At 54.3% G+C, this 26,267-nt stretch overlaps 8 protein-coding genes across 8 annotated transcripts; 7 read left to right on the forward strand and 1 right to left on the reverse strand.

Moving 5' to 3' along the window:
- Positions 1-3,782: 3,782 nt before the first annotated feature.
- Positions 3,783-4,361, forward strand: B0I36DRAFT_339497 (uncharacterized protein). The gene is made up of 2 exons (XM_046155881.1): positions 3,783-4,004; positions 4,064-4,361. The coding sequence occupies exons 1-2, from the start codon at positions 3,790-3,792 to the stop codon at positions 4,332-4,334; spliced, it is 486 nt and encodes a 161-aa protein (XP_046004770.1). The 5' UTR covers positions 3,783-3,789; the 3' UTR covers positions 4,335-4,361.
- Positions 4,362-4,819: 458 nt separating this feature from the next.
- B0I36DRAFT_369660 (uncharacterized protein) lies at positions 4,820-5,512 on the forward strand (the record flags this gene model as incomplete). Its single annotated transcript, XM_046159813.1, has 1 exon — positions 4,820-5,512. The coding sequence occupies one exon, from the start codon at positions 4,820-4,822 to the stop codon at positions 5,510-5,512; it is 693 nt and encodes a 230-aa protein (XP_046004771.1).
- A 1,425-nt stretch (positions 5,513-6,937) lies between these two features.
- Positions 6,938-7,738, forward strand: B0I36DRAFT_369661 (uncharacterized protein; the record flags this gene model as incomplete). Its single annotated transcript, XM_046159814.1, has 1 exon — positions 6,938-7,738. One exon carries the CDS (start codon positions 6,938-6,940, stop codon positions 7,736-7,738), a length of 801 nt encoding a protein of 266 aa, XP_046004772.1.
- A 175-nt stretch (positions 7,739-7,913) lies between these two features.
- On the forward strand, positions 7,914-8,817 carry B0I36DRAFT_339502 (uncharacterized protein). Its single transcript, XM_046155882.1, has 3 exons — positions 7,914-8,041; positions 8,301-8,654; positions 8,688-8,817. Exons 2-3 carry the CDS (start codon positions 8,388-8,390, stop codon positions 8,721-8,723), a joined length of 303 nt encoding a protein of 100 aa, XP_046004773.1. The 5' UTR covers positions 7,914-8,041; positions 8,301-8,387; the 3' UTR covers positions 8,724-8,817.
- A 107-nt stretch (positions 8,818-8,924) lies between these two features.
- Positions 8,925-11,691, forward strand: B0I36DRAFT_378295 (uncharacterized protein; the record flags this gene model as incomplete). The annotated part of the gene is given in 6 exon segments (XM_046160655.1): positions 8,925-9,290; positions 9,402-9,490; positions 9,567-9,662; positions 9,795-10,020; positions 10,030-10,212; positions 11,578-11,691. Coding segments are annotated over 6 exon segments (1,074 nt in total).
- Positions 11,692-13,285: 1,594 nt separating this feature from the next.
- Positions 13,286-14,687, reverse strand: B0I36DRAFT_339504 (uncharacterized protein). The gene is given in 3 exon segments (XM_046155883.1): positions 13,286-13,486; positions 13,497-14,121; positions 14,133-14,687. The coding sequence occupies 2 exon segments, from the start codon at positions 14,651-14,653 to the stop codon at positions 13,539-13,541; spliced, it is 1,104 nt and encodes a 367-aa protein (XP_046004775.1). The 5' UTR covers positions 14,654-14,687; the 3' UTR covers positions 13,286-13,486; positions 13,497-13,538.
- Positions 14,688-17,997: 3,310 nt separating this feature from the next.
- B0I36DRAFT_378308 (Alpha/Beta hydrolase protein) lies at positions 17,998-20,393 on the forward strand (the record flags this gene model as incomplete). The annotated part of the gene is made up of 3 exons (XM_046160658.1): positions 17,998-18,166; positions 19,400-19,938; positions 19,965-20,393. 3 exons carry the CDS (start codon positions 17,998-18,000, stop codon positions 20,391-20,393), a joined length of 1,137 nt encoding a protein of 378 aa, XP_046004776.1.
- Positions 20,394-25,527: 5,134 nt separating this feature from the next.
- B0I36DRAFT_339512 (uncharacterized protein) lies at positions 25,528-25,847 on the forward strand. The gene has a single exon (XM_046155884.1). It carries the CDS (start codon positions 25,586-25,588, stop codon positions 25,772-25,774), a length of 189 nt encoding a protein of 62 aa, XP_046004777.1. The 5' UTR covers positions 25,528-25,585; the 3' UTR covers positions 25,775-25,847.
- The last annotated feature ends 420 nt before the right edge of the window (positions 25,848-26,267 follow it).

A 26,267-nucleotide genomic window follows, 5' to 3' on the forward strand; every position in this document is an offset into this window, starting at 1 on the left:
GAAATGTGATGAACGATGCCGGGCTTCAACTGTTGCAGCAACACCAGAACTCACCACGTCGGATCCTTCGCCGCACAAAGAGCGGCGTCCGACCATTACTGTCAGGTAAGTCGGCATCGATTTTGCTCGTTTCCAGCAGCAACTTCACGACAGGCTCATGGCCATTAGCCGAGACCTACGATAGGGGCGACCAACCATCCTTATCCTTCGAGAACTGTTCAGATGAGACTGTAATCCCTCCCTTGCAGCAGGCTTGAGGTCAATGAGACCATATTCGCGAGACGATTTTGCGTATTTGGTCCTGCTTGTACGTAGGGACGGGTAAATCAAGGGTAAGATAATATTTCCACGTCTTACGGACTGGATGCATCATACATGAGGCTCATCGACCACCTCCACGGTGTACACAGCAGAGCTCAAGGGACTGGTGCTAGTCAAAATGGTACTTGACGTACATGCAAGAAGCAGCCGCTCCGGCTGGTGCGCCATATTCACAGACAATCAAGCCGCCATCCAAGCGATCTGGAACCCAAAGTGTCCATCAGGCCATTGTCATAGGGTTCTCGTCTTCTTACCTCGTTTACAACGGCTACTTGATGCTGACGAAGTTGGACGACCTCGAGCGCCCTCAGACAGTGCCGGTCCTTGCGGCCTTCTGTGTGGGCTTTTACTCGTGGCATATGAGCTCCCTCCTCGTCGATGCTCCACCCCAATCTGGGCGATATTCTCCACCACACTCTGGTACTCATGTGTTCGGTACCCATCGAGGTAAGTGATGTTCTGCTTCGACAGCTCCTGACCTCGTTTGGTCGGCATTCAGCTGCTAACTTGCAATGAGATTCTTCAGAACCCTTTTATCGCCCATCGCTTGCCAAGCTTCCTTCTATTCGAACTTACCAACATCCCGCACAACTTATATCGCATAACGCAGAGTGTCGCCGGACCCGACTATTGGCTGGCCAACGTCCTCGCCGCCGTGTGGATTGCGCTTTTCTTCCTGGTCCGGATCATCTGGGGAAGCCGTGCGAGCTACTCCGCTTATATGGACTTTGATCAGCTCTATACATCAGGGCAGGTGTCGTGTACCGCCGGCCTTGTTTCAATGATGCTCCTTGACTTCTACTGGTTCTACTGCATTACCAGAAGAACTGGTGTCAGGCTTTGGCGCACGTTTAGAGGCCACAAGGCTTTTTGAGGAGCGCCAAAGACCTGAGGGAGCTTGCCGCAGCTTGCAAGCGGCACACTGCTTGGTGCATGAGGAGCTAGTTTCTCACACTCTAGCTGCGTTCGCTTGTCTACAGTGCGATAGATACACTCTATAGCCAGTAGTCTGGACAAGACAAGTCAAAATCACTAAGGTCCTCTCAAACTCATCCTACCGTGACCGCTCCTCTGATGGGGTCGTTCCTATCGTTTCAGCAAGTCTTTCCCAGCGGTCGCAGGCGTCTTGCCCAGGGTGGGTGTACTGTCTGCGAACGACGCTCCGCAGCTGCCCCTGAAGGATACCCCGCCGATTCGGGAGCTGGGTTGTTTGGCTTGAAGGAAGAGCAGATGACTCGGTATGGGCTACGCATATTGAACCTCGAGGAGGAAAGCTTCGCGCGAACGGCTTGCCGTTGTCGGAACAGTTGAGCCGAGACCAGTCCTCGGTGTGCTCGATAGAGGCTGCTCACGCTCGCTGTCTACGGCTCTGCCCTGGCCATTGCATCCACTGGTTTCTGCAGCTCCCTTTGGCTCATCGTATCGATGAGTTACAGCCACCTTAAGGATGCCGCCCACTTCTCCGTATCGCTCACCCTCCCACGTTAGTTATCATCGAGAACGAGAAAAGATTGATTGCTTGACTATCGCCTCTAAAAGCGTGAACATATCTCCTCAAGCAGCCGCCGGCGGTGACGGAGATGGCGTGCCGCTGGACATCGTTCTGGATCATGACGTTATCGAGGCGCAGGAACATGTAGTTTGGCTGGGGACGATGTCGGACGCCATGCTCGCAATTATTGATGACTTTAGGCTTCACCGGCTGCTTGTCTCTGGGGCATGATTGTGACTGAGGCACAAATTGCAGGCCAGGTAGTTGACACACGCTTTCAAAACGCGTGTCCTCCTTGTCAAGTCTTGACGTTGCGTGCAGCACAACACGTTGCCTGACGAGTGAAGGCGAACGGCTAGCCGTGGCCATCTCTCTTGAGACCCTCCGTTGCGCTCCATGGTCGTCTCGCATGAAGACCGGCACTCCTCCACGGACCCAATAATGCCGTTATTGCGATAATTCCGCTACTGCATGCAGAGGACGGCTCAGTATAGCAGGGGGTCCAATGGCTTGTGGCTAGCTGAGCTCGCGCTGCATTAGCCCAGCTGCATCTCTAAGCGTTGCGTCGCATGCGCATCGCATTGCAGGGTAACCGTATTGCTTTTATTTCGACAGCGGTGGCTGGCTGGAGCGTGTTGCAGGGGCGCTCATGCAGGCCACGGGCCTCCTGTCCTTTGGCACACGGCAAAGAAGGCAAAGAACCCCGAGAAAGTACACTGCAAGGGATGAGCGGAAGCGCTGGTCTGATTTGATGCTCGGACTGATTAGTCTCTGTGGCTGGCTTGGAGTAAAGTCAAAGGGAAAGGGGAACCTTGCAGCAAGATGCCGCCGCGTGGCAGTCTGAGAGTGGTCGCTGTGCGAACGAAAATGCATCATCCAAAATATGCATGACGCCCGCTAGACCATACACAGGGCTTTCTCACCACCTCCAAGCACGGGTGATGACAGTCGGGAACCTGGATGAAAATGTGCCTACCTAGGTACACAGGTGCAAGAACTACCGTTCGCCAATAAGATCGCATCAAGCGGTTGCACTACTCCGTACGGGGAAGACTCCATCCATATTTATCCTGCATTAAGGTCCTCCCCTGCATCGTCACTCGGCAAACTGCCTCGTAGTCCCTCAAGATCCTTGGATGTCAGAACGACCAACTTTGATTGCTCCCATTCCCACTTGAATCCAACATCGTCCTTGAAGATGTTGATTTCGGCCTTTGTTGGGGATCCGCCTCTTTCTGGGCATTGTCATCATTCCCTGGTTCGTCGATGAAGGGAGAGAGAAGACTTACTGCACAAGGCCTGGAAGTTGCCAGCCCAACGATGACGTGGCGCGCTCGTCCGCTTTTCCTGCGGGAGGGAAAATCAACAATCAGTCTCAGTGAAGCGAGCGGGGTAAAGAGGGTGTGACCAGCTAGCCTGCTCTTGGGCTGCGGACTTCATCCGTTTGGTCCGAAGGAAGTCCACCTTTAGGTTTCCAGGTGATGTCACCGTTCTCCCACCCGACCAAAAAGGTGTTCCCCCACTTCTCCAGAGCCGTCTGACTGGGTAAGTCTCCATAGCTGGACTGCCGTTAGCTAGAATCTACTCGACATCGTTCTGTTTCAAGAAACTTACACAGAGGAGACAAAAGGCGGTGCTGGGGGGGTTGTTAATTGCGAGCTGGGGAGTCAATTAATAGATGCTCGAACACCATCCTGTTCTGTGCAGGTATCGTGTACTTCGCAGAAGACAGAATTCTGTTCTCGTCCAGCGGGGCTCTAAGCGCTGTAGTGGGGCAACCCACTGCAGCGCGGCACACAGCCCATGCCTAACAGCCGTGCGCATGGGCCGCCCTTCTCATGCAACTCAGCCTGTCTGGGCGCTGGGAGGGTGACGAGATATTGATTGTCCATGGCATAGGTAGTATATATCACAATGAGGAACCGCGATCTCATCGCTGAAGAGCTGGGGCCCAGCAGAACGAGTACAAAGACGTCATGGCCACCCAAGTGCCTGCCCACGCGCACGAAGACTTCCTCCGGTTATTCCACAGTCGGGAAGCAAAGCTTCGTGGAAAACCCGCCGTAGATGCTCTCAACAATGCACAGCATGCGGCGCTACGCAAAAAGCTCGAGTCGGTACATTTCATACCTCCAGTCTGGTCTCTCGCAACCCAGAAGGGTGTTGTTGATACCGCAAAGAGACGGGAGAGGTAGGTGGACTGATTTGCAGATCCCACGACCGTGTATGGCGCGACTGACGGCTGAGCAGATACTGCAACGATCAAAACCTCGGAGACTGGCAAACCGTGCTACTCGAAGCTGGCGAGAGCATCAAGTCGATTGCTATGGACTTCCTTCTTTGGATATGCGAGAGGAGCGCGGTGAGATCCTATGGGACTACCTGGGTCTACTTTCGAATGTATGCGAGGCCGGAGAAAAGAGGAAAGAGAAAGATTTGCATGCGTGACGGCCGACCCGGGTTCTTTTGTGTCTCTCCTCCCGACGCACGCGTGGGAACGGCCGCAGCTGCGGGAGCATGAGTAATTCTGGTGATCCGAGGCGTAGAGCTACGTCAACGCGCCTGCAGGCCTGTTACTCAATGACCCATTACCTCATTGTGCAGCTCCTGGCCTGGGGGAGGAGCATCTGCTCCTACTTGCGCCGTCTTACCAATCGCCAAGCTCAACTGTCCTGCCCGCAGCGCACAACGGCATTTGCCGTCCGTCGGTCATCACTGCCCAGCTGGGCGAGGATCCTGCACGCCGCGCGGGCGGGCAGGTAGGCACCTGGGCCTGCCCTGGTGCCGCCTGCCACCGCCGCACTGGCCCCGACGTTCGAGGTTGCGACCTCCCAATCGTCTTCCATCCCCTCCATCGCAAGACACGCATTCGCATCCGCACCCGCGGACTTCAAAGACCTCGTTTTTCACACGACACTGGAGCCAGAAACAACCCCCATTTCTTTCATAGGCATGGAGTCACCAACCACTATGGCGACAAGTCCCGCCAATACACAAGATAACACAATGGCAGACTGGTCCGGCCAGAGCTACTGCCTGTCCTGCGACAAGCTTGGCGACATGTCCTGGATGCCCCTCGGCAACGCTGCTTTACAAGCGTTTGACACAATGCAATTCGACACGCTGGTCCCAGCCGAGCTTAACACGGCCATGGCCGATGATGCCGCACCGAGCATACAATCCTGGCCCAATTCGCCCTCCAGCCTGCTAGGCGCATTCTCTGATGCCGTCACCGCATCTACCTATACCAGCCCGGACGACGTCGGCACCGAGCCATCCTCGTCAAGGCGGCATAGCTACTATCACCTGCAGCAACACAAGACAAAATCGCAAGCCGGCCGGTCAAAACGGAGAGCCAGCTCGTCGGTTTCAAAGTCACAAGCAGCCACTACAACATTCTCTATAGAAGACGGCAGCCCCAGTACCTCAACCGCCACCAGTAATACCCGGAGGAAGAAAAAGACGATCCGTGAAAAGAACAGGACTGCCGCGACAAAGTACCGCAACAAGATAAAGAAGGGCGCCGAGGAGCTGCAGGAGATGGAGAGCCAGCTCTCCGAGAAGAACAGAATTCTCAGCGGACATGTCGAGTGCCTGCGTAACGAGATCCTGTCGCTCAAGACAGAGATCCTGCGGCACGGCACCTGCGAGAGCCCGCTGATACAAGAGTACATTATGGAGACGGCCAAACGACTGTGAAGTCATTTCACTCATACAACCAATAAACAAGACGAGAAGTTTTGACGGCTTCATCCTGCGCGATTATCGCGGGGCTGGGCTGAAAGCGCTGCGGCTGGCTCGCTCGGGCTGTTGATCGACCAACAGAAGGCTGTGGCGGATCTATTGACGAATAGCAGCAAGGTACTTCCTCTGTCGCTGCGAGACCGCTAGGGCAAAGTCCATCGAAAGGTGCTCGTGATTCCGCCCCAACTTGGACGTATCGGGAACGTCAGCGACACGATCATCCGTTTCTGATTGAAGGGACCCTGTGCACGGAGTACGCGGGCGGCGCACACTCGCGGTCGTTCTTACCGAGGCTGCATTCGAAGATGTGCCAACAGAGGAGCGCTTCCCTCCCCCCCGCGCAACTTCGAAGGCACAGGCCCGAGCGCAGTGGGTTTGATCGCCGTTGTGATGCAGGCGTTGGTTGACGCGGCACCAGGCTCGCAGCACCATGCCCTGATTTTTCCAGTGAAACCCCTTCACAGCACCACAAACCATGGGGATTGGTTAGTGAACTTCGGAGAAAGGCATGTGAAAACCCCTCTGCATTCACGCCTACTATGGCAACACAATGTTAGGCATGGCGCCAACAATTATGGTATACCGTCACCGACTAATTTTATCTAATTGGGAACTTATCCAAATCATCCCAAAGGTAGAGCGAGTGTATTCAAGCACGACCCGTGTTTACTGAACCTCCGGGGCCCTCATGTTAAAGGAGGCGCGCAGCTAGGATAACTTGGCATGTGATCAATGCCCCGAGTATCGTAGCAGGTAGCTAGAGGCGTTACTAGCACCTCTACGGAGTGATCTTTGCTACTGGTACATATCAAGCTGCTTCTCGACAACTGGATGATTTTTCTATCGTTATTTAAGCTTCAATATGACCCCAGCCGTACGCATCACCGTAACTTTATAAATAACCTGCTGGCCGAATACGAACAGCGGAGACAGCTGCTGCGTTGGATTTTCTGTACTCCTCTACTCGGCATATGCGTACAACCAAGCTGGCGATCAACTCAACCCAATCCACCGCTGAGGCATATGAAATTGATGTGGATCTTGTAACCGATTTCTTGCATGGGGTCATTCTGATGTCATTCTGTCTGTTCATGTTCTGCAGATGACGGTGATCAATTGCGTGTTCTTATTGGCCTGTTCTGTCACTTGAACGGATGCCGGATGTGCGTCTTCTCTACCTCATGCTTCGAAAATGGGGCTGGCGGAAGGAGCCGTCCAGAAACAAGGGCCGGGCATCGTTTTGTTCCAGAACAGCGACTACCTCACCTACTTGGTCCCCTCTTGCAAACTACCGCTGCTCAGTCGACCTTATTGCTTCATTCAAGCCTTGCCCGTGAACTCACAGGTACCATACACTCCTCCCCTTGCCGCCTGTTCGCTATGACCGCCATTGTCGACTCCGCAATGCAGGGAGCGCCAAATATGATGCCCGACTACGAGATCAAGTTCCTCCTCAAACCCACCGCAGTCCTCGGTCCCAACACGGAGCTCACGAGCAGCGTCCTGTCGACCTTCGACATGCCCCTAAGCGTCACCAAGCTGCATGCCCAGTTTCTTGATACGACCGGCAAGGACATCTATACCGCCGGCTGGAGCGCCCGCATCCGTAAGACTGAGAACGAAGATGACTTGGAGCTGACGTACAAGAAGCGGTATGTCATCACAGACGGTGACATCGACGCCGCGCTCACCACGGCTAATATTGATGGTTTCGACGCCGGTGACGCGAAATACGAGGCCCAAGTCGAATGGGGCTACCAGAAGCAGACACTCTCTATCACCCGCAAGAAGAAGGTGGCGGATTCTGTGAACAGCGGGATGGACCTGCCGGGGACGTGCAAATCGCGTGCGATGTTAGTCGACAAAGCGCCCGATAAGTTCGACAACTGGCTGGGCATCAACTGGGGCACCGACGCGTTGGCAGAATCGCGTATTTTTGGGCCGGTCCTCGCCAAGCGCTCGATTGGCACATGGGAGGGGATGCGGCTCTACATCGAGGTCTGGCTCATCCGCAACCGCGCGGGCACAGGAAACGACTGCCTCGTCGAGGCGTCTTTCAAGACTGAGAGCCGTACGACAGCCTTGACTAAGCACGACAGCTTCATCTCCTACCTGCAGGACAAGGCTTGGTTTCTCGAGGAGGACTCACTGAAGACGGAGCTCATTATGGAGCGCTATTAATATGGAAAGTTATTAGGCGCAAGGATGATTGTTAAGCTAGCTTCCGTGATAATGGGCTCCGAGGGGGAAAAAGGATTTAATTATAGATTGAATATTATTGTCACCGCGGAATTGAACCAATTGGATTCATTGTTGTTGTACTTGACGTGACTTGACTTGATTTCCGAAAGTTCTGTACGCCCAGTGAGGTCTAGGGGCAACTACCGGTTAAATCCTTAATCCGTTCCGGCGGAGTTTTTGTTCCATCTCTACAGCCCTTACGTGAGAGCGTCACATGTATCTGGGTTGTATCAATCGTTGTATGCGCTTGCCGTTGAGCGCCGACGACGATGGCATTAGAGCCGGGCGAGCTGGTACAGGTTGTGATAAAGCCTGAGAGCGTCTCACTCGCCGTCGCTCCAGATGCATGGTCGTGTAGAGCGTTTGCCACTCCCCCCGGGCAATGGCATTGGCCATGTCCGCACCCAGCAGCTCCGCGAGAGTTTGGCCTTGGTCCATGTCAGTGAGAACCGACTCGACGATCCCCGCCCTGCGCTTCCAGGCGGCGAGTCAATCGTTTTATCAATCGTTGTATTAATCGTTGTACCAATCGTTAGGGTGTTTGAATCTGAAGAAAGTGGTCGACGTGTGTTGTCGTGGTGGGTGGGACATGTCTAACGCGATGGAGATCGTGATCGTGGCTGAGACCACCGACCACGAACAGTCTCGGAGACGATCCGCTCGCAACCCGACCCCAAGCGCCGAAGCACAAGACAACCAACAAGAGGACGTCGAAATCATCGCAGCGACCAAGAAACCGACCAAGAATACGAAGCGGACAACGCCAGCCGGAGGAGAGGATGGATTGGACACGAGCAGGAAGAGCAGCACGTACGGAGACACGTTGCTGGAGATGATGCAGAGGTTGATGGAGCAGGTGGCAGAGTTGAAGCGGGAGAGCAAGGAATAGCAAGCAACAATCCAAGAGCTACAACACCAACACTAGGGAAGCCAACAGCAGAGCCAAGCGGCTGTTCAAGCGCTGCAGCGGCTGCTCCTCGAAAGCCAACAACAGAACAAGGAGGCCCAGCGCCAGAACCAAGAGATCCAGCGACAGAACGAGGAGACCCAGCGGTAACTCCAGGACACGGAACGGCAGCTGAAGGAGGTCCGGGAGCAGCTGGAAGAAATCAAGAATTGTCCGGGCATGACATCAGCAGGATCGAGCCCCCGAGCATCATACGCCGAGGTCGCGCGGACCCCACCGACAAGCCAACCCGACAATGTACAAACCCTCTCCTCGGCGAAGACGTCACCCTCGACATTCACAGACTCACTTTTCTGCACGATCGACGCGTCACATGTGGAGGAAGCGGAGAAGGGCAGCGTAACCGCTGGAACCGTCAGGTCAGCCGTGGAGAAGGAAATGAGAGCGAGGAAAGAGGACAGCAGCTGGAGGTGCAAGGCGGTCACGGTCGACGCGAGGAACACGAGCAGGGCCAAGATCGTCTGTAGGAACGAGGAGGAGCATAACATGGTTAAGCAAGCGGCCGAGGTGGCGACGTGGGTAATGGTAAGAGGAGTCCGCATCCTGCGGGACGAGCTTTACCCGATTAAGGTCGATAACGTTAACCGCACAGCCGTCCTGGACGAGAGCGGCACCGTCCGATCTGGCGCGGCTTAGGCGTTCGGCCAGGAGAACGAAGCAACGGTAGCCAAGATATCGTGGCTCAGTCGGAGGAATATCCGGAAGGCGTACGGGTCCATGGTGGTGTACCTGATAAAGGCGGCCGACGCCCGGAAGATTCTGGAGGAAGGGTACTTCCACGTCGGTGGCGAATCCGGCAAGGCGAACGTTTTCGAACGACGGGGCCGACCAGAGTAATGCTATAACTGCCAAGAGATCGGGCACAAGGCGTTCAAGAGCACAAAGCCCTAGCGGTGCGTAAAGTGCGCCAACGAAGGTTACCGACACGACGCGTGCTAAAACCCGGTGCTTAAGTGTGTGCCCTGCGGAGGACCGCATGAGTCGTTCAGCAGACACTTCCAGAGAGTCTACCCTACTCAGCATGAATAGGGTGTTTCCGGTCCTTCAACTTAACGTTGGAAAGAGGAGGGAGGTTCACGACAGCGTAATGAACGACGGAAGTCTGAAAGACTTTGCTGCGATAGCGATACAGGAACCACCAGCCTGGAAGGCGGGTGACAAACTCCTCACCGTCCCGATGGGGCACCGAGAATGGACGAAAATGGTACCGACGGAATGGCGAGAGGGGAGGTGGGGAGCAAGGAGTATGTTATGGGTGAGTAAGGGTCTGGACACCGAGCAGGTTCCCATCCCATCACCGGACATCACCGCTGCCAGGGTGCGACTTCCGGACAAGGATTTTCTCCTGATCTCTGACTACGTCCCAGGCGGCGACCCGGAAGCCCTCTCAGGAACCTGCTTGTTACTCGATTCCGCCATTCGGGCGGAGCAGAGGCCAGGAGGCAAGGTCACGCATACGATCATTGTCGGCGATTTCAACAGACACGACCAGTTGTGGGGAGGCAATGACATCGCACCGGAGAAGGCCACGACAACATTGTCAAGCTGCTCCTAGACAAGGAGGCGGACGTCAACGCGCAGGGTGGCTATTTCGGCAACGCTCTACAGGCTGCCTCAGCTAGAGGCCACGGCCGAGATTGTCAGGCTTCTCTTAGAGGATGGAGAAAATGCCAATCACCCAGATCCATTGGGCCGTACTTCTCTCTTTCTTTCCTCCTGGTTTGGACACCTAGGAGTCGTCCGCACTCTACTTGCAATCGTGGTACTGATTACAACGCTACAGACTGGCGCGGCTCAACAGCATTCCATGCGGCGGTAAGGAACGGCCATTCGCGGGTCGTTTCTCTATTGCTATCAGCTGGAAAGGGCGCAGCGAGTGATGTAGACGTCTGGGCCCGCGAGTTAGTATGGTGGGCACATCGGACGAGCGACCCCGACGTTCTCCGACTTTTATGTTTAGATCCGTCTCACTCTCTGGTGGCCATGTAGTCGAGTCTTTCGTATTTCTTTCCAACCTTGCGAATGATCAGCGATGATGTTCTTACGACCTATTGGCCTTATCTTCCCACAACCGCATCAAGAGCCAGGATATCAAACTTCTGGCGCCTCAGTCGTTACTGATTCTCTCTTCCCTCCTTAATCTTACCTCGTTAATCGCGATCGTCCACTTTGCCCAGAGACAATACGCTCGTTGTAGAGGCTACTAGAATTTTCGACCCAGGCAAGTAAACGACTTTCACTCCGGTTTTGATCTCGACGGCGGTCAACAGCCAGTAGACCATCAATAGTTGCACAACCTCAGACAGACGAAGACCCACCTTGTTGCGTACCTTCGGAGACCACGCCCCACATTGGCCAGCATTGTGTCATTACCTGCATCTGGACCTGAGCTTTATCGCTTCGAACTTACAGTACATAAAAGACATGAGACAATGCCATGACTACTTGGCACGCGGAAAACGGCTGTCCAAGATGCCCCGCCTCAACATTTGCATGTGTCCACTCATGTCCCCCACGTGGCTCGTGTGCGCAGACTTACGCTCAACGAAAGACAGACACCGAATTCGAGTCAGACTGTATGATGACGCGACAAATTACACGCGGGCTCTAAAACAGCGCCACCAGGATACGGGCGGCTGGCTCCTCGAGACTCCCGAGTACAGTTCATGGAAAAACACCCCGAGCGCCTTTCTATGGTTACACGGCGAGCCAGGCTGCGGCAAGACCGTCCTAAGTAGCACGGTCATCGAAGACCTAGACCAGGCTAACACCAAGTCATATATACTCTGTTATAATTCTACTTCGACTTTAGCGACACAGCGAAGCAGACTCTCGACAATCTGGTTCGGTCTCTCCTCCACCAGCCATACCACCGGATGGCCGGGACACGGATGCCGCTCGACTCTCTGTACCCTTTATGCCATGATGACAGCTCCCAGCCCTCGATCGACTCGCTCCTTAAACGCTCGAACCGATGCTACAATCGGCCGGGGACGTGTGGATGGCACTAGATGCGCTAGATGAGTGCACCACCCGGAAGGAGCTCCTCGATTGGATCCGACATCTCCAAGAGGCGAATCCCAGGGTCTCCTTTATTGCAACGAGCCGTCCCGAGCAGGAGATAGAGGCCTCAATCTGGAGCATGAAGCCCGGCACCAGCGCTATCCCGCTGCAGAGCGAGCTCGTGTATAGCGATATACGGTAGTTCGTCGAAGCGAGAGTGCACGGCGACAACGCCCTTCGCCGTTGGCGGAACAAACCCGACGTCCAGTCCAAAATCCAAGAAACCCTGATTGAGAAAGCGGACGGGATGTAAGCAGCATGGCACAGAGCAGTCACGTATGACGACTATTGCGCTAATAGGTTCCGCTGGGTGACATGCCAGCTCGATGACCTCGAGGTCTGTAAGGACCCCAAGGCGCTAGACAAGGCGTTGCAATCCCTCCCAAAGACCTTGAATGATACATACAACCGGATCATGGAAAGGATCTCCTAGAACGACAGACTATACGCAATACGCATCTTACAGTTTCTGGCGTACTCAGGACGCTTGCTACGTGTTGGGGAAGCTGTTGATGCGATTGCCGTGGATCCTGCAAAGCAGCCACGGTTTGACCCAACAGATCGCATGCCTGAGCCGGACGAGATCTCGCACTACTGTTCCGGCCTAGTAGTTGTGTCGGAAAGAAGCGAGGGCAAAGCCGTTACAAAGGAGATCCAGCTGTCGCATTACTCGGTCAAGGAGTGGCTGGAATCAGGTCGTTTGCAAGAGCCACTTGTGAATGACTTCTAGCAGCCGCATGCTTGGGCGGCGATGGCAGAGATCTGTATAGCATATCTGCTAGAACTCCCTGGCGACCTTGATAGTGGAGAAGTCACAAGCCGGTATCCATTCGCCCCCTATAGCGCTGTATACAGGGCGGAACATGCCTCCATCGGCCAACCTACTACACCACGTGTTACTGCCTGTGAGATGGAGCTGTTCAATTATATAAGGGCATACAATCTGAGTTTGCGTCTGTGCGAAGAGGAAGCGGAAAAGGGACGCACACAATTCCGTCCGATATACCAGGGGACTCCCTGCTTGTACTTTGCAGCATTTTATGGACTGCAAGGATCTGCCGAGCAGTTACTCAAACAGGGCGCCGACGTTAATGCCCAGCCTAGATGAATTTGTACTGCAACACTCTACAGGTGACTTCCTAGACGAAGTTTTTCAGGAGACGTGACTGTCTTGAAACTGCTTCTTATTTAAAGCACATCAAATTGAGATGGTATAGTATGATACGGTGATGCTTTATATACATCCCCGTTCTTCTCCTAAAGTCATCCGGCTTAATTCAATAAGTGGAGGCATATACTAAGCCCTGTAGAGCACGAAATGGCTGTCATGACTGCGCCACCTACGTGCAGGCAACCTTGTTTGTCGCTTCAGGTGCCTGGCGTCGCCAGGGCATGGTGGACCGTGCGTAGAGTGAGTTATGTACAGCCAGAGTGGACGCCGATTTCGAAGTCGACTGTATGTCTTTTCCTTTGCGAATTAATATTACAGAGCTTGTCGCTTCCATGCCAAAGAGCTTCCTGTTTTGTGTTCCCGTATCCTGTTTGTGTCCTGTCCATTCCCAAAGTGGTATCTTGAGAGGCGCGAGACTGCGCCACGAATATCGACCTTCTCCTTCTTATGAAAGTGCTTCTTTTCCTTGTTCTAGAATCACCGAACCCCCCCCCCCCCCCCCCAAAATCAATGCTTCTCCCGCTACTACTCGAAGAAGCTCAATTCCAGGATAAGATTGCCTTGATAGCCTCGCCCACCCCCGTCGCCGTGACTGAAGGGACCCTCATCTCGTCAAGACGATCAACCCAGCCTTTCCCGGCACGGTCGATCCACGCCGCCCGAAGCCCCGCCGCCTTGGCCCCAACCACATCAAACGGGTTTGCGCTGATGACCCAGACATTGCGCTTGTCCTGCTCTGTGCGCACACCGGCGACGTCCAGAAGGTGCTGGTACAACCGCGGGTCTGGCTTGTAGCATTGTACCGAGTCTGCAGACACGATACTGCCCGGATCACTGAACAGACCGCGCTCCGACGCCTTGGTATGGAGCGACAGCTCGGGGGAGGTGACCATGGACCGCATCGCCATCTCGGACTTGCCGTTTGTGAAGATGTATGCGTCAATTTCGGGCAGTGATGATGAAGAGGATGACGAGGCTGATGATCTCGATGAGCTGCGGCCTGCGCTGTCTCTTACGTCCAACGACTGCGGGGGTGGAACTTCTTTCCTGGTGGTGTATTCGCCTTCGCCCTCTTCTGTGACTTCCTCCAGTGTCTTGCCCTCCTTGGCGTCCTTGAGCAATCTCAAGCCGACTCGACATCGAGAAACACATGTAGCGAGTCGTAGGCACGCATCAGTTCAGAGGCAGCTTTGGCTGTCAGTTTGATGCCGCTGTGCTCTATGAGAGCGTGACCGAGGGCGCTGCGGGTGATCTCTTGGAAGTTTTTGAACTCGCCCATGCTGGTGATGCGACAGGTGTACTCGAGCTGGAATCGGCGCCATAGTGTTGCAATGCCCGGGGCGACCTCCTCGCCATAGTGCTTGGCGAGCTCGTGTGCGATGGAGTCGGTAGAGAGGAGGGTGCCATAGAGATCGAAGGCAATGACCTTACGGCGGCGGGTGCTTTGCGGGACCGCGAGGCTGCTGTGCCGGCTGTGGCGGTAATAGCCGGGCCCAGGCGTGATGCTGGTGGGGGAGGTCGGATCGGAGGCGATGGCGCTGGTCGACGATGAGGAGAGGGCGAGGGTCTGTTGTTGGAATTGCTCGATGGCGATACGCAAGGCGGACTGCACGGCCTCGGGGTTATACGCCGTGCCTTGGGAAGAGTTGATCATGATGGCGGTGGTGAGGGAAAGGTGACACGGCTGAGGGGCTGGAGTTGTGATGTGTGAGGATGGGGTGGCCGAGCATGTATAAGAGCTAGGTGCCCCATCTCGAAGGACGACCTGTGGTCAAGAGAGGCGAAGAGGTTGCCCACGTCGGAGGTGGACCAATCGATAAACGCAGTCCATCCATCCAGCATGTGCACCAGATTATTCCCCCCGGAGAGATCGCCGGAGATTATTAAGCCAAGGCTGGTCATCATGATGCGCTGGACAAATTGCGCCGCCATTCTCTCGGACATCAGTGGAAGAAACTCTGCCTAAATCAAGTCTCGAAGACTGGAATCAGACTACGACAAAACTCACAGTACAACCAAATCTTCTTCTTAACAACAGGGCATGATCTTCTGCCCTTTCTTATATTGAGCGCCTACTTATGCTTCACCTTCTCATTCGTGTATCTAGACTTCACATACTTGAGAAGACCTTATTGTAACCTCAATCGACGATCGCTCCCCATATAGTCAACATTAAGACCACACTTAGTAGCCCAATTCAAGTGCGAAACTGCTGTGCGACGTGACGCCAGCTGAATGAGGGCGTGATTTATGGGCTAACCCAACAAGGGCGGTGCTTTTTGAACCCGTCCAATCTTGCAAAAACTTCGCATCGGAATGAACATCTTCCTCAATCAGATTGTCTCGCCATATATAGAGGCGCCCGAAGGACTTAGCGCCTGGATGGTACTCTCTGCCGTCGCCATAATTAGCTCTATTGCTTTTCTTGTTTGTAGCTTCTCTCTTCGGGGATACAATGCTGTCTACGCTTTGTTGCCAGACACCTTGCGAAGTGGACGCCAGAATGTTCCACTGCATGCTTCCTGTGAGGAAACAATTTGACATGTCAGGCGGCTGCACTCAGTGGCTGCTATCTGGCCTGCTACTGTTCCACCTGCAAAGCATTGATGGTGCGTGCGCGAGAGTGGACGACTGCTTCATGTCGCTGGTACGGGGGTCTGTAAGGGCAATGGCAGGGAACGGAGCGCTAGACTGCGCCATTAGTTGAGTCGGGTTCTCGTAAGCGCTATAATCGATGTTTACTTGCGGGTCCTGGTGCTTCTAAACAAGCATCAGTGTGCACACACGTTGCTCTCATCGATTCGATGAGGTTCTGGGGTCGACAATATCTGCATAAGGCATAAGTCCTAGATGATATCTGTTGGGTGATATCGAGCGGGTACGGGCAAATCCAGGGTCAGCGATACCTGAAATGGGTGTTTTCCGCGAGAGGTCAGTCACATCTTATTCAGGTCACCGGCGCGTCCGGCAGTGCAGCCGCCCAGATCGGCGGCACGACTTTGCATTCAGCCTGCGGGCTGGACACCCATCGCTCTCCCGACAAACAACTCCCGATATTCCCCAGGGCGAAGAAGTGCACGTGGAAACAGAAGCGCGTCATCGTGATCGATGAGATCAGCATGGTTGGAGGAGCCACTTTTTACGAGGTCAGCCGCAACCTCCCGTCACTCCGAGACTGTGCAGATAAGCCGTTCGGCGGTATTCCCGTCGTGCTTCTGATGGGGGACTTCTACCAGTTCGCCCCGGTTCGAGAGACGAGCCTCCTGGTGAACAAGACGATGATGAATCCTTCTTCGGTCGCACCGGGACAGGGAACCATTTCTCACCATCGCGGCTTCAGTTTGTGGCAGATGTTCAAGACGGTCGTGCTTCTCGAAGAACAGGTTCGTGCGCGGGACGATCCTCAACTGGGCTCTCTTCTCGATACCGTTAAGTGCCCCCCCAATTAGCCCTGCTATTCAGGATCATGCCTCCCAGCCTGACCACTCCGCTCTTCAGCCAGTGCTTCATTAACTGGATTACCTCGATAGAATCCTCGTTGAGAGAGTGTCTTTGGGACGTCAGCGTCAGCTTCGCGCTACTGAATGACCTCTCACAATCTGCTGCCATCGCTGGAATGGCAGGGATGTCCAACACTAAGGCGCTCAACCGAGGGAACCTGGACTTCTGCTCTGGCCATCACATGACAGGGTCGACATCATCTGAGGGGAGCTCCAACCTGAATACCTCTCAAGCTCGCTACCAGATATCTCCTGTGGCCGCCGCCGTCGGGAAGCAAATGTTGCGAGGAGATCCTCATCTAACCGTCGCCGTTGCCGACGCCCTTGCTGCTGGCGGTACGTCTGAGCGGCATCACCGTGGCCCTGGGGCGATTCTACCTCGGGATACCACCGTCCAAGGTAATCCCGTAGCTCCGCCTTTGCGGTAGCAAGCCACTCAAGCTCTTGTTGCGAAGTCCAGCAGTCCTCAATCCATCCTAGCCCTGTGAAGAAACGATCACGTGAGTTTCCTACTTTGTGAATAGTCTCATTTTATGAAGATTGTACAAATAGCCTTAGTCATAGTTTTCCTTACGAATCTCTTCCTCTCCTCTTTCTCGCCTCGTAACGCAATCATTTTACCCCCAAGTCGCACTCGACCTCGTTCGTGCTCTTGTCCGGTCACAACTACATGAATGGAAGTCTTATCTAGACTGCAATTACAAAACGAAATAGGGCAGGTTAAACGAAGGAGACTAATCAATCCGCAGAGGTGGCACCCCTCCTTTTACGCGCTGCATTTCAGGCCAGGGATGCGCTCTTGCAATTTCGTGGCCACCGTTTGGCCCGATATTCCTCTCTCTTCCTGTTCCGGCGCAAACTCCTCTACCATCATTTGAAAACGCCTCAAGTAGGCCACGGGATGATGCTCCGGAATGTTCCGTAGCATTTGCCAAACCCACAGTAGCCCATATAAAACCCATAACGTCCAAGCTTCTCCAAAATAAATGGTGGCGCGTTCAACTTCATGGATGAAACGCCCGCTCCCGATCGGCCAGAGACTTCCAGGGCTCTCTTCGTGGGTTTTCGAAGGATGGAGGAGGATTTCCTTGCCGACATGGTTCCATGTTCGAGCGCCGACTTTGTCTTTTTGCCATCTTTTCAATGAAAAAGTACCTGGCAAGCTTGGAATCGGGTCGGAGTCAATCGCGAGTCGATAGCAATGGATTCCACGCTGTCGGCATTCTCTGGCGAAAGCCTCGTCTCCCACCATAGGTGAGCCAAGTGTGACGCAGGTTATATTCGCAGCTAGCCATTGTAAGCTGCACCATAAGGCACATAGCGTTGCTACAGCCCCGCCAAGGCCATGGCCACAGATATCGATCTTTCGGACTTCTATCCCACCCAATAGGCTGCCAATATTCCTAATCAAGTTAGGAGCCAGGTCGTTAAAATCAAGTAGAAACCCTTTGTGGACAAGCACGTCTGCAGAAACTGGCCAGTCGAGTATCGTGAAACTATGCAGGAGGTCTGTAGAAAGAATACTGATCAATCCGAACCACAGTTTTGGTTGCAGACAGTCCTTCAATGTGTAGGGTATATCGTATTCGCTGAATGCCAGGACGAGAGTGTCGTTATTACGGATGCCCAAGTGTACATGAAAATTCCGAATCGGAAGTGTTCGAGCGGTAATAGGACTTCCCCCTAAGTCTGAAGCGAGCATTCGAAATTCAACGCCGCCGGGGCCGTAATACGGCAGTGAGGCATATCGTACCAGGTGGTGAATCGATCTCAAAACTTCCAGAGTTGGATATCCGAAGTTGTCAGAGGATATTCCCGTCGGCTGGTCATGTCTCGGGTCCGCAGTCATGCTCAGTTATTGTCGACGAGGTTGCCGACAGAGCTAAGTACAACAAATCTTGTCAATTTTCCACGGTTAGGCCTGCCCTCGGCCAATATATGACGAGACGACTGTCCCTTCACATGCTTGGTCTTTTCACATGCTTGGTCTTTCTAAAAATGGATAGCCAATTAACGTTATGTTTGATGAATAAGAAGCCCAAGTCATGAATAAACTTTAAAAACAAGCTAGACTTATGTCAAAGTTACAAAACGATTCGCAGATATATTGAAGGAGTGGTACGACGAACACCTCTTACTCAAAAGGTGTAACGGGCTGGGCCCGATCGGGCTTCGGCTGGGCACCCGGCCGAGTGTTGCTCAGCCAACTATCACGGTCACCGCGAAGATCGCAGGGAGGCCCAAGCTGGAAGACTCCTTTTCTTCAGGCTGGAATTCTTCCAGCCCCTTTTGTTCTCTTCCCTTTTCTCTCAGGATTGGTTTACTCGTAGTAGTCACCACAGCCTGTTGCAAATATACACGCTTGAACCGTTACAAAAGGGATCAAATGCGGGTTGAAGCTCGCTAGGGTAATGGTCTCGATATTAACAGCGAGCCCTGATCTCCAATCACAGTCCTTGGTATGGCGAAAATTGAGGTTAGGAATAAGCAGCACAATCAGGACCGATATCCCCCAGATCAAAGGTGACCCGACAGGTAACGACCATCCCTAAACTTGAGATTGTCAATCTTCACATGTTACCAAGTTTGGGAAAGTAAATTCTTGCGTAGGAGGCACTTCGCTCACGATGACGACGTGACGTACGGCTGCTTGAGCCAAAAGTATAGCAGCATCTGTTCCTGACGAAATCTTTTTAAAGCAAGAAAGAATAACTATCTACGCATATGATCGTCGTTTACCAAGTAATAGCCCATATTAAAAAGCTGCGCGCTGATCACAAGTACGAAATGGAAATATTATCCTCCTCCCTCAGTGATCTTCTATTCTAATCACTTTAAAACGACAGCCTCGGACGATAGGACCATGGCAGCACCTCCAGTTCTACCAGACATCGTACTAGATGTTCTACCAGACATCGAACATCTAGTACGCTATGCCTGCTTTGCATACGCGGACGACGATGGCACAGATTTCCGAAATCTCGCAGTAGACTTACAGGGTGCACCCATTACCGCTCGAAAGGCCCAAAGTACTCGTTTTACACGTACCCACGTGCACTTGGGTATCCGTAACAACGACACTTTAGTCCTGGCATTCCGAGGAACCGATCTTCCGATGAACTTAGACGACGTTCAAAGAATTGAACGATTCCGTGGTCTGGGCCGTAACGCCTTGATGGACATTAGCTATACCTTCGTACCACTTGGCTGGTCTGGTCTTCCAGCGGTGCTTGTACACGAAGGCTTCTTGCTTGCCTTTAGTGACCTGACCGCTAATATGATTCTGAAAATTACCGCTCTGCTAGGAGGACGACAACCCGGAAGCATCGAGGTCTGTGGCCATAGCCTCGGCGGAGCGTTAGCAACACTATGTGCCTTATGGTGCAGGTTGCTATGGCCAGCTACGAGCATAACCTGCGTCACACTTGGCTCGCCTAGAGTTGGAAACCAAGGCTTTGCAACGAGTTTACTGGTCGCAATGTCAACTGCTTTCGATTTGTGTTTGCGTCAGATCCCATTCCGAACCTCCCAAACGCAATTGTAGAAAAGTTTCCCTTGCGTTATACTACCAGTTCGGTCATCGGAGTCTCGTTCAGGGGAGGTGGCGCCGATACCTGGGAACATGTAGGTCAGCAAATAGACCTACCTGGCATTGCCCCAGACAATTTGCTCCAGCGGGGTTTGCGGGCAATTACATTTGCATCTGCAGACCACTACCCCACACGCTATTCTGGAGAGGTAGGAAGGATGGTAGAGCGTATAAAGGAGCAACGCCGACTGGAAAAGGAGCAACGCCAAGAGGAGCAACGCCGACACGAAGAGGAGCAACGCCGACGCGAACAGGCGCTACGCCGACGCGAGGAAGACGAGGAAGACCAAGCCAACGCGAAGTGATCAAGGCGAGGCCCCGGACTTGTTCGTGAGGCCTGCTTCTTGGCGTGGCCCGATTGGCTGGAGTTCGAGAGCCTGTGAAGCTGCCGTCAAGTTCTCAACGTCGTTTGAGATCTGGGTTGTGTCAAGAAGCAAGAACAAGCTGCTTCTAGTCTCGGCGACTTCAGCACCCGCAGTAGTCATGTACGCTGCACTACCTGGGCGGGTTACTTCCCAAGAATGGTTTGGCCCGATCGTTTCGGAGATCGAAGACCGGTAACGTCACGTACCCTCCAGCCTTAGGGATCGGAATACGATGCCCATGGCTCGGGCTGCTGCTCTCTAGGCAGAGGTTGCCATGACGCCCCATGCCGGCCCTTTTCTGAGAACAAGGGCGAAGGAACGGAACGCGATGACAACAACAGGCTACGGTCTATCTATGACGAGGATTCGGATGGCGAGGTATTGGTTTCATATGAGCAGCCGAAGCGGCGTTATAGACCAATAAACACATCCCGGCACAGGTAGGAAGGCTGGAGAAGCATGTACATTGAGATGATGATTGATCATTAAACTAGCTGTCCGGGTTTTGTAAGCGGCGTGGCCGTTGCCAATTGCTCGTTTACTGGCTATGAGCTACATTTGAGGATGATCCTTGGAGAGGGCATTGGTGTCTTCAACCTTTCAGCGGTCTTGAGTATAATGACAGGCTTGAGTGGCACCCCATGGTCGTGGTATATATGGGCACGAAAGGCAATCGTATCGCGGAATTCCAATGCCCCTTCTTTGCACTTTGGGAAAGGGCAAGGGACTGGACGACGCGCGTTCATGCTCAGGTGGCCTTCGACATGTTTCCACATTGTGGTTGTCCGAGTGAAAGACCGCCCGCAGAAGATGCAAGGGTCAGGCTGCTTTCGGCCCTTTGGACGTTGTGAAATCGGGCTGGGCTGCTTGATAATGATCCGAGGGTTTGGGGGAGGGAGCTTGATGAGTGCTGGGGCTATTGATGGTGCGGAAGGGCTGCAAGGCAGCCTGAGGGCAAGATTGGTTGAGAGCGTGGTGAGTGGAAGTTTGTCAACCTGCAGGGCAGGGGTAGCCGGAGCTACGTCTCTGATGAGGGATGCGTACGTCGGTTTCTGTTTAGGGGGTTGAGGAGGCGCATTTGGCGACTGGTTCTGGTCAACCGGCTCTGGCTTCGATTCTTTGACCCCATGCCAGTTTGGACCCAGCTCGGAGGCCCTTTGGCTGACAGCCAAGGGGTCCCGCATCATGCACAATGACCGCATCGACAAGCCTGTCCCCATGCCATGGACTCCATTCCCATCCCCCCCTTTGGCCCCTTGCTCGCGGATTTCATGTAGCTGGTTTTCCACCTGAGATTTCCTACCGTTATGAGATCGTCTCGGGCAAACAGTATTTGGGGCATTCGCTGCAGGATTCTATCCACGAGCGCCATTTTCTCTCGATTCCTCCTCACTTGTGCAAGCACAACTGTCGTGCGAGAAAATCCAGATTGCCCTATATTGTCTTCAAGGGGAAAAACTATATATGGTCGTCAAAAGTCGTAAGCACCAAGAGCCCTCTCATTCTGAGCCAGATCCTCAAAGTCTTTAAAAAAAGAAAACCCACGACCACTTCCTGCCTGCTGGTTGTTCCAAGGATAGGCGAGACGTGCAGCCAGATGCCACGTCATCCCACATCTCTATAGTACCTGCTGTGCTACAAAGCTTGTCTCAAGTAGACAGCGTCGCCCCCACCTAGTATAGACTCGAAGAGTGAGGTGCCGGGGTTTGGGGAGGCTGCAGGTGGGCATCCCCAGGAACCACGTGGATGTGCTAGAGACCCGGGCCACACCATCCTAAATCTACCACGTACTAAAAATCCCCGCATCCCTCAATAGATCGTGGCATGCCCCGATCGTGTCGGGAAAAGAGCTGAGCCAATCGGGATGTCGTGCCACACAAGGATCCGACAGGCGGAGAGCCAGGCGCGAGGCAGTTGCCCTAGCTCGTTCAGCCTTAGTAGCGGTCATCATCACGATGACGCCGCCGACGGTCTAGCACACGGATTATTATGATCAGTAAGGTGAGATATACTTGCAGAAAGAAGAAAGCAGTTCATGAGGCTGGCTGGCGCTGACGTCTGGTCCAAGATAAACAGCCGTGGCGAGACAATGGAGACCACTTGGGCTACCATAGATAGCTTAGTAACCCGGTACTCCTTGTGCAGAAACAGGCTCCCTCTTTTTAAAATATCTGTGTCGTAAAGTGTTTACATGATTCGTAAGGGTCGTAAATCGGCAGCGAATGAGAGAGAGATAGAGATGCTCGTGAAAGAGAGCAGGAGAGAAGGATGCAGCCTCAGAAGGGCATGACGACGATCAGAGAGTGCCCGAGACCGACATAACAAAAGGTCATGTTGAACTTGCTGATGGCCTACCGCCTGTCGTGACCGACTGGCGGCGCAGGAATAGAGGCTGAGTAGGGATTTCCATCGGTGTAACGCGGCCCATCATCGTACCGGTCGGCCCGCGGAGGAGCTGATGAAGACCAGTCGTCAGCCCTCGATCTCGGTTCACGATTTTGGTTCGCTTCCCGGAGCCGCTCCATGCGTCTCTCGTGGCGACGTTGCTTCTCTGACTGCCATTCTCTGACCTCGTGGGTCTTCTCTCTAGCTTCTTTCATCTCTCCCAAGACACCCTTGATGCTCATGAGAGCAATACCAACAGAGGCCGTGTCTTGGAGGATGGCCTTGGTCTTGAGCTTCTTGGCTTCCGTTGGATTCAGGTGCCCATTCCTGACGGCTTTGTGTCTTGCATTGCGGGCATGCATGGAGCCGTAGACTTCATTGGCTGCGTGGATGGTGGCAACTGTCGCCAAGCCTGCTTTAAGGATCTGCTTACCTTTCATTTTCTTAGCTTGTCTCTCGTCGTCCTCCGAGTTTCCTAAATCACTCCTTGATACAGAACCAGATCGGCCACCCTTTCGGCTGCGAGAGCGGCTGCGGCGACGGTCGTCGTAGTAGTCGTCGCCTCTCCCGCCTCTCATGTAGCCACCACGGGCAGAATGATTGTCGTCATACCGATCATCATATCCTCTGCTCCTGCGGGAAGAGGACCGGCCGTCATAATGCCAGTCCTCGGGACCGCCGCCTCGACCAATTTTGGCCAAGCTTCTTCGAGCACCATCAACAATGCTCCGGCTCCGGCTGCGACGGCGTGGCGATGGAGATCGACTGCCATAGGAGTCATAGCTACGGCGCCGCGACCGCGAGCGAGACCGAGCCTTGTTGTCCAGGATTTTCTTGGCACCTAGCGCTCCAAGACCAGCAGTGGCAAGGGCAGCAAGGCCGGTCTTGCCCGAATCTCCAGCGGACCGAGAACGAGACCTGCTCCTGCCAGTGCGCCTGTCCTCTTCGATGTCCTTGCGAGAGCCGTTGAGCATGCGGTTGCCAACAAGGCCGCCAATGACAGCCTCCAACATGTGGCGCTTGCTGTGGCCCTTGCTGGGGTCATGGGCGGCATCAATAGTAGCAGCACCCGCGGCCGCGGTGAGGACGCGCTTCATCTTTTCGCCCTTCCAACCGCCAGGTTCCTTGGAGACGCGGAAAGCCTCGGCAGCGCCAGCCACCAAGGAGGCTTTGGCAGCTTTCTGCATTCGATTGGCGGGAGTGTCTTCAGAGCGAGATCGACGAGAGCTCCTCGACTCGACACTTCCGCGGCGGCTTCTCCCTTCAGAACGTCGGTCATCAGAACCTCCGCCCGTCAGGGCTTTGATGGCACCTCCAAGTCCGGCAGCAGAGAGAGCATTCTCCAGGAAGGACTTGTTGCCCTTGCGGCCTCTGAGGTCCTCGTCGTCGTCAGAGTAATACTCGGAAACACGGCCATCGCGGCCCTTGTGCACAATATAGGTGGACTTCTTGTCCTCCTTGTCGTTGTGTTTGTTGTAGTACTCGGCGCCGGAGTAGCCAGCAAAGGCACCTCCCGCCGCAAGAGCAGCCGAGGCGAGCGGGTTGCGCTCGATCCTGCCTGAGCCTTCGTCTTTGGCCTCCTTGCGATCCCATGCCTCCTTAGCACCGGCGGCAATGACACCTCCAACCACAGCAGCCAGCATCTTCTGCTGCTTGGTCAGGACGCGCTTGCGAGTGCGCTCTTCCTCTTCGTAGTAGACGCTGCCTGGCTTCTGACGGGTGCGCAAATCGCGCCCAGGTGCGTAGTAGTCGTCGTAGCCAGGCTCTGCTGAGCGAGCCCGGCGGATGTCGCGGTAGCCCGGTGGCGGAAAGTCGCGACGGATCTCCTCGACAGAGGTGTCGCTATCTTCACGGGGGCGAGGCACAAACTCGTGTCGGGAGGAGGGTTTCTGGCGATAGTAGGCATCTTGTGGCTCATAGCGGGGATCCGGGCGCAGGCGTGCCTCCTCACGGTAGGATCGCCGCTGAGGGGCCTCGTAGTCGTACGCCGACATGGCTGGTGGCGTCGATGCCGTAGTTGTCGAGGTAGTCTTGTTATCTGATGACAAGCAGGGGGGCGGGCACGTCAATAATAGTACGTGGGCGAGGGACGGACCGGCCACCTGGGGCAGACGGCTGTGGCAGTCAGCAGACAGCGTCCTGAGGGACAAGCTTGGAATGAAACCAAGCCAAGTGCACCCGCGCATGAGGACGGCAGTTGCCCCGGCTCGCTGGGCACCAACCAATCCACCCCGAGACCGACCAACCCCTTCGCCATGACGAGCAGACAACTTGGAGCACACCCCGGTTCAAAGAAGTGATTGTCTGCCTCCGAAAGCAGGCCGGCCCCCTCAATCAGGCCCCCGGTGGCCGGTTTGGGTGCTGCCCCCACTCGCGTTGTCGCCATAAGCAGGTAATGGCCGGCGTTGCTTCATCTGTCGAGCGGCGCGTTCGTTGCTACAACAGGGAGCCGGCGCCACTTCTGGGGAGCGATCCAGAAAGACCCACGCACTCACAAGCCGTACCTTTATCATCTCACCCGCCCATTTCTTCCGCGGCCACAACAACAAGAACAACGATCAAGGACGACAGAGGTAGTACAAATTTCTCGCTCAAGCTAGCAAGACTCAGGCGACCACACATAACTGCCACCATGGCTGCTGCCTTCACAGACCACACGCAACACCAACATTCCACGCATACAGTACATGACTGGCCCGGGGGTACCTTTGGCCTCAAGTCTGGCGACATGTCCTGGATGGTCCTGGATGGCAACTCCACTCATATGGACACCTCTCTATCTGCTACAGACGGCGGCTTCACCATGGACCTTGGTCCCGAGATGTACAATATGCCCTTGCAGCCACACGACGCAATCCCCTTCGGCACCATCATCCCCTCACAAATTTCGAACACGGCTCTTGACGACGTCGCGTCGGGCATACACTCGTGGCTAATGTCCGTAGCCAGCCATTCTGCTAGCGCGTCGATACACACTAGCCCTGGGGAAATTATGCCGGAGCCTTCGACGTCAGCACTTAGGCTGCCATAGCCACCACCACCTTCAGCAGCAACACAGCTCGGAGATACCGCAGCTCGCCGGCACGAAACGCAGGGATAGCGAGATACACGTGCACAGCACAGGGTCGCCAGATGCGACGGCAAGTTTCGCGTCACAGTCTACGCCGTCGGACACGACGGCTCTTCCGAGCAGCAACAAGAAGAAGAAGACGATACGCGAGAAGAACCGAATGGCTGCGACAAAGTATCGCGACAAGACGAAATGTGAAATTACAGAGCTCGTGAAGACAGAGCAATGGCTCTCCGAGAAGAACAGTGCCTTAAAGGCCCACGTCAAGCATTTATGCGATGAGATCCTCGCCCTCAAGACGGAGATCCTGCGACATGGCACTTGCGAGAGCCAGCTCATCCAGGACTACATCATGGAGA

This window comes from Microdochium trichocladiopsis (assembly GCF_020744255.1).
Source record: "Microdochium trichocladiopsis strain MPI-CAGE-CH-0230 chromosome Unknown B0I36scaffold_14, whole genome shotgun sequence".
NCBI classification, from domain to species: domain Eukaryota; kingdom Fungi; phylum Ascomycota; class Sordariomycetes; order Xylariales; family Microdochiaceae; genus Microdochium; species Microdochium trichocladiopsis.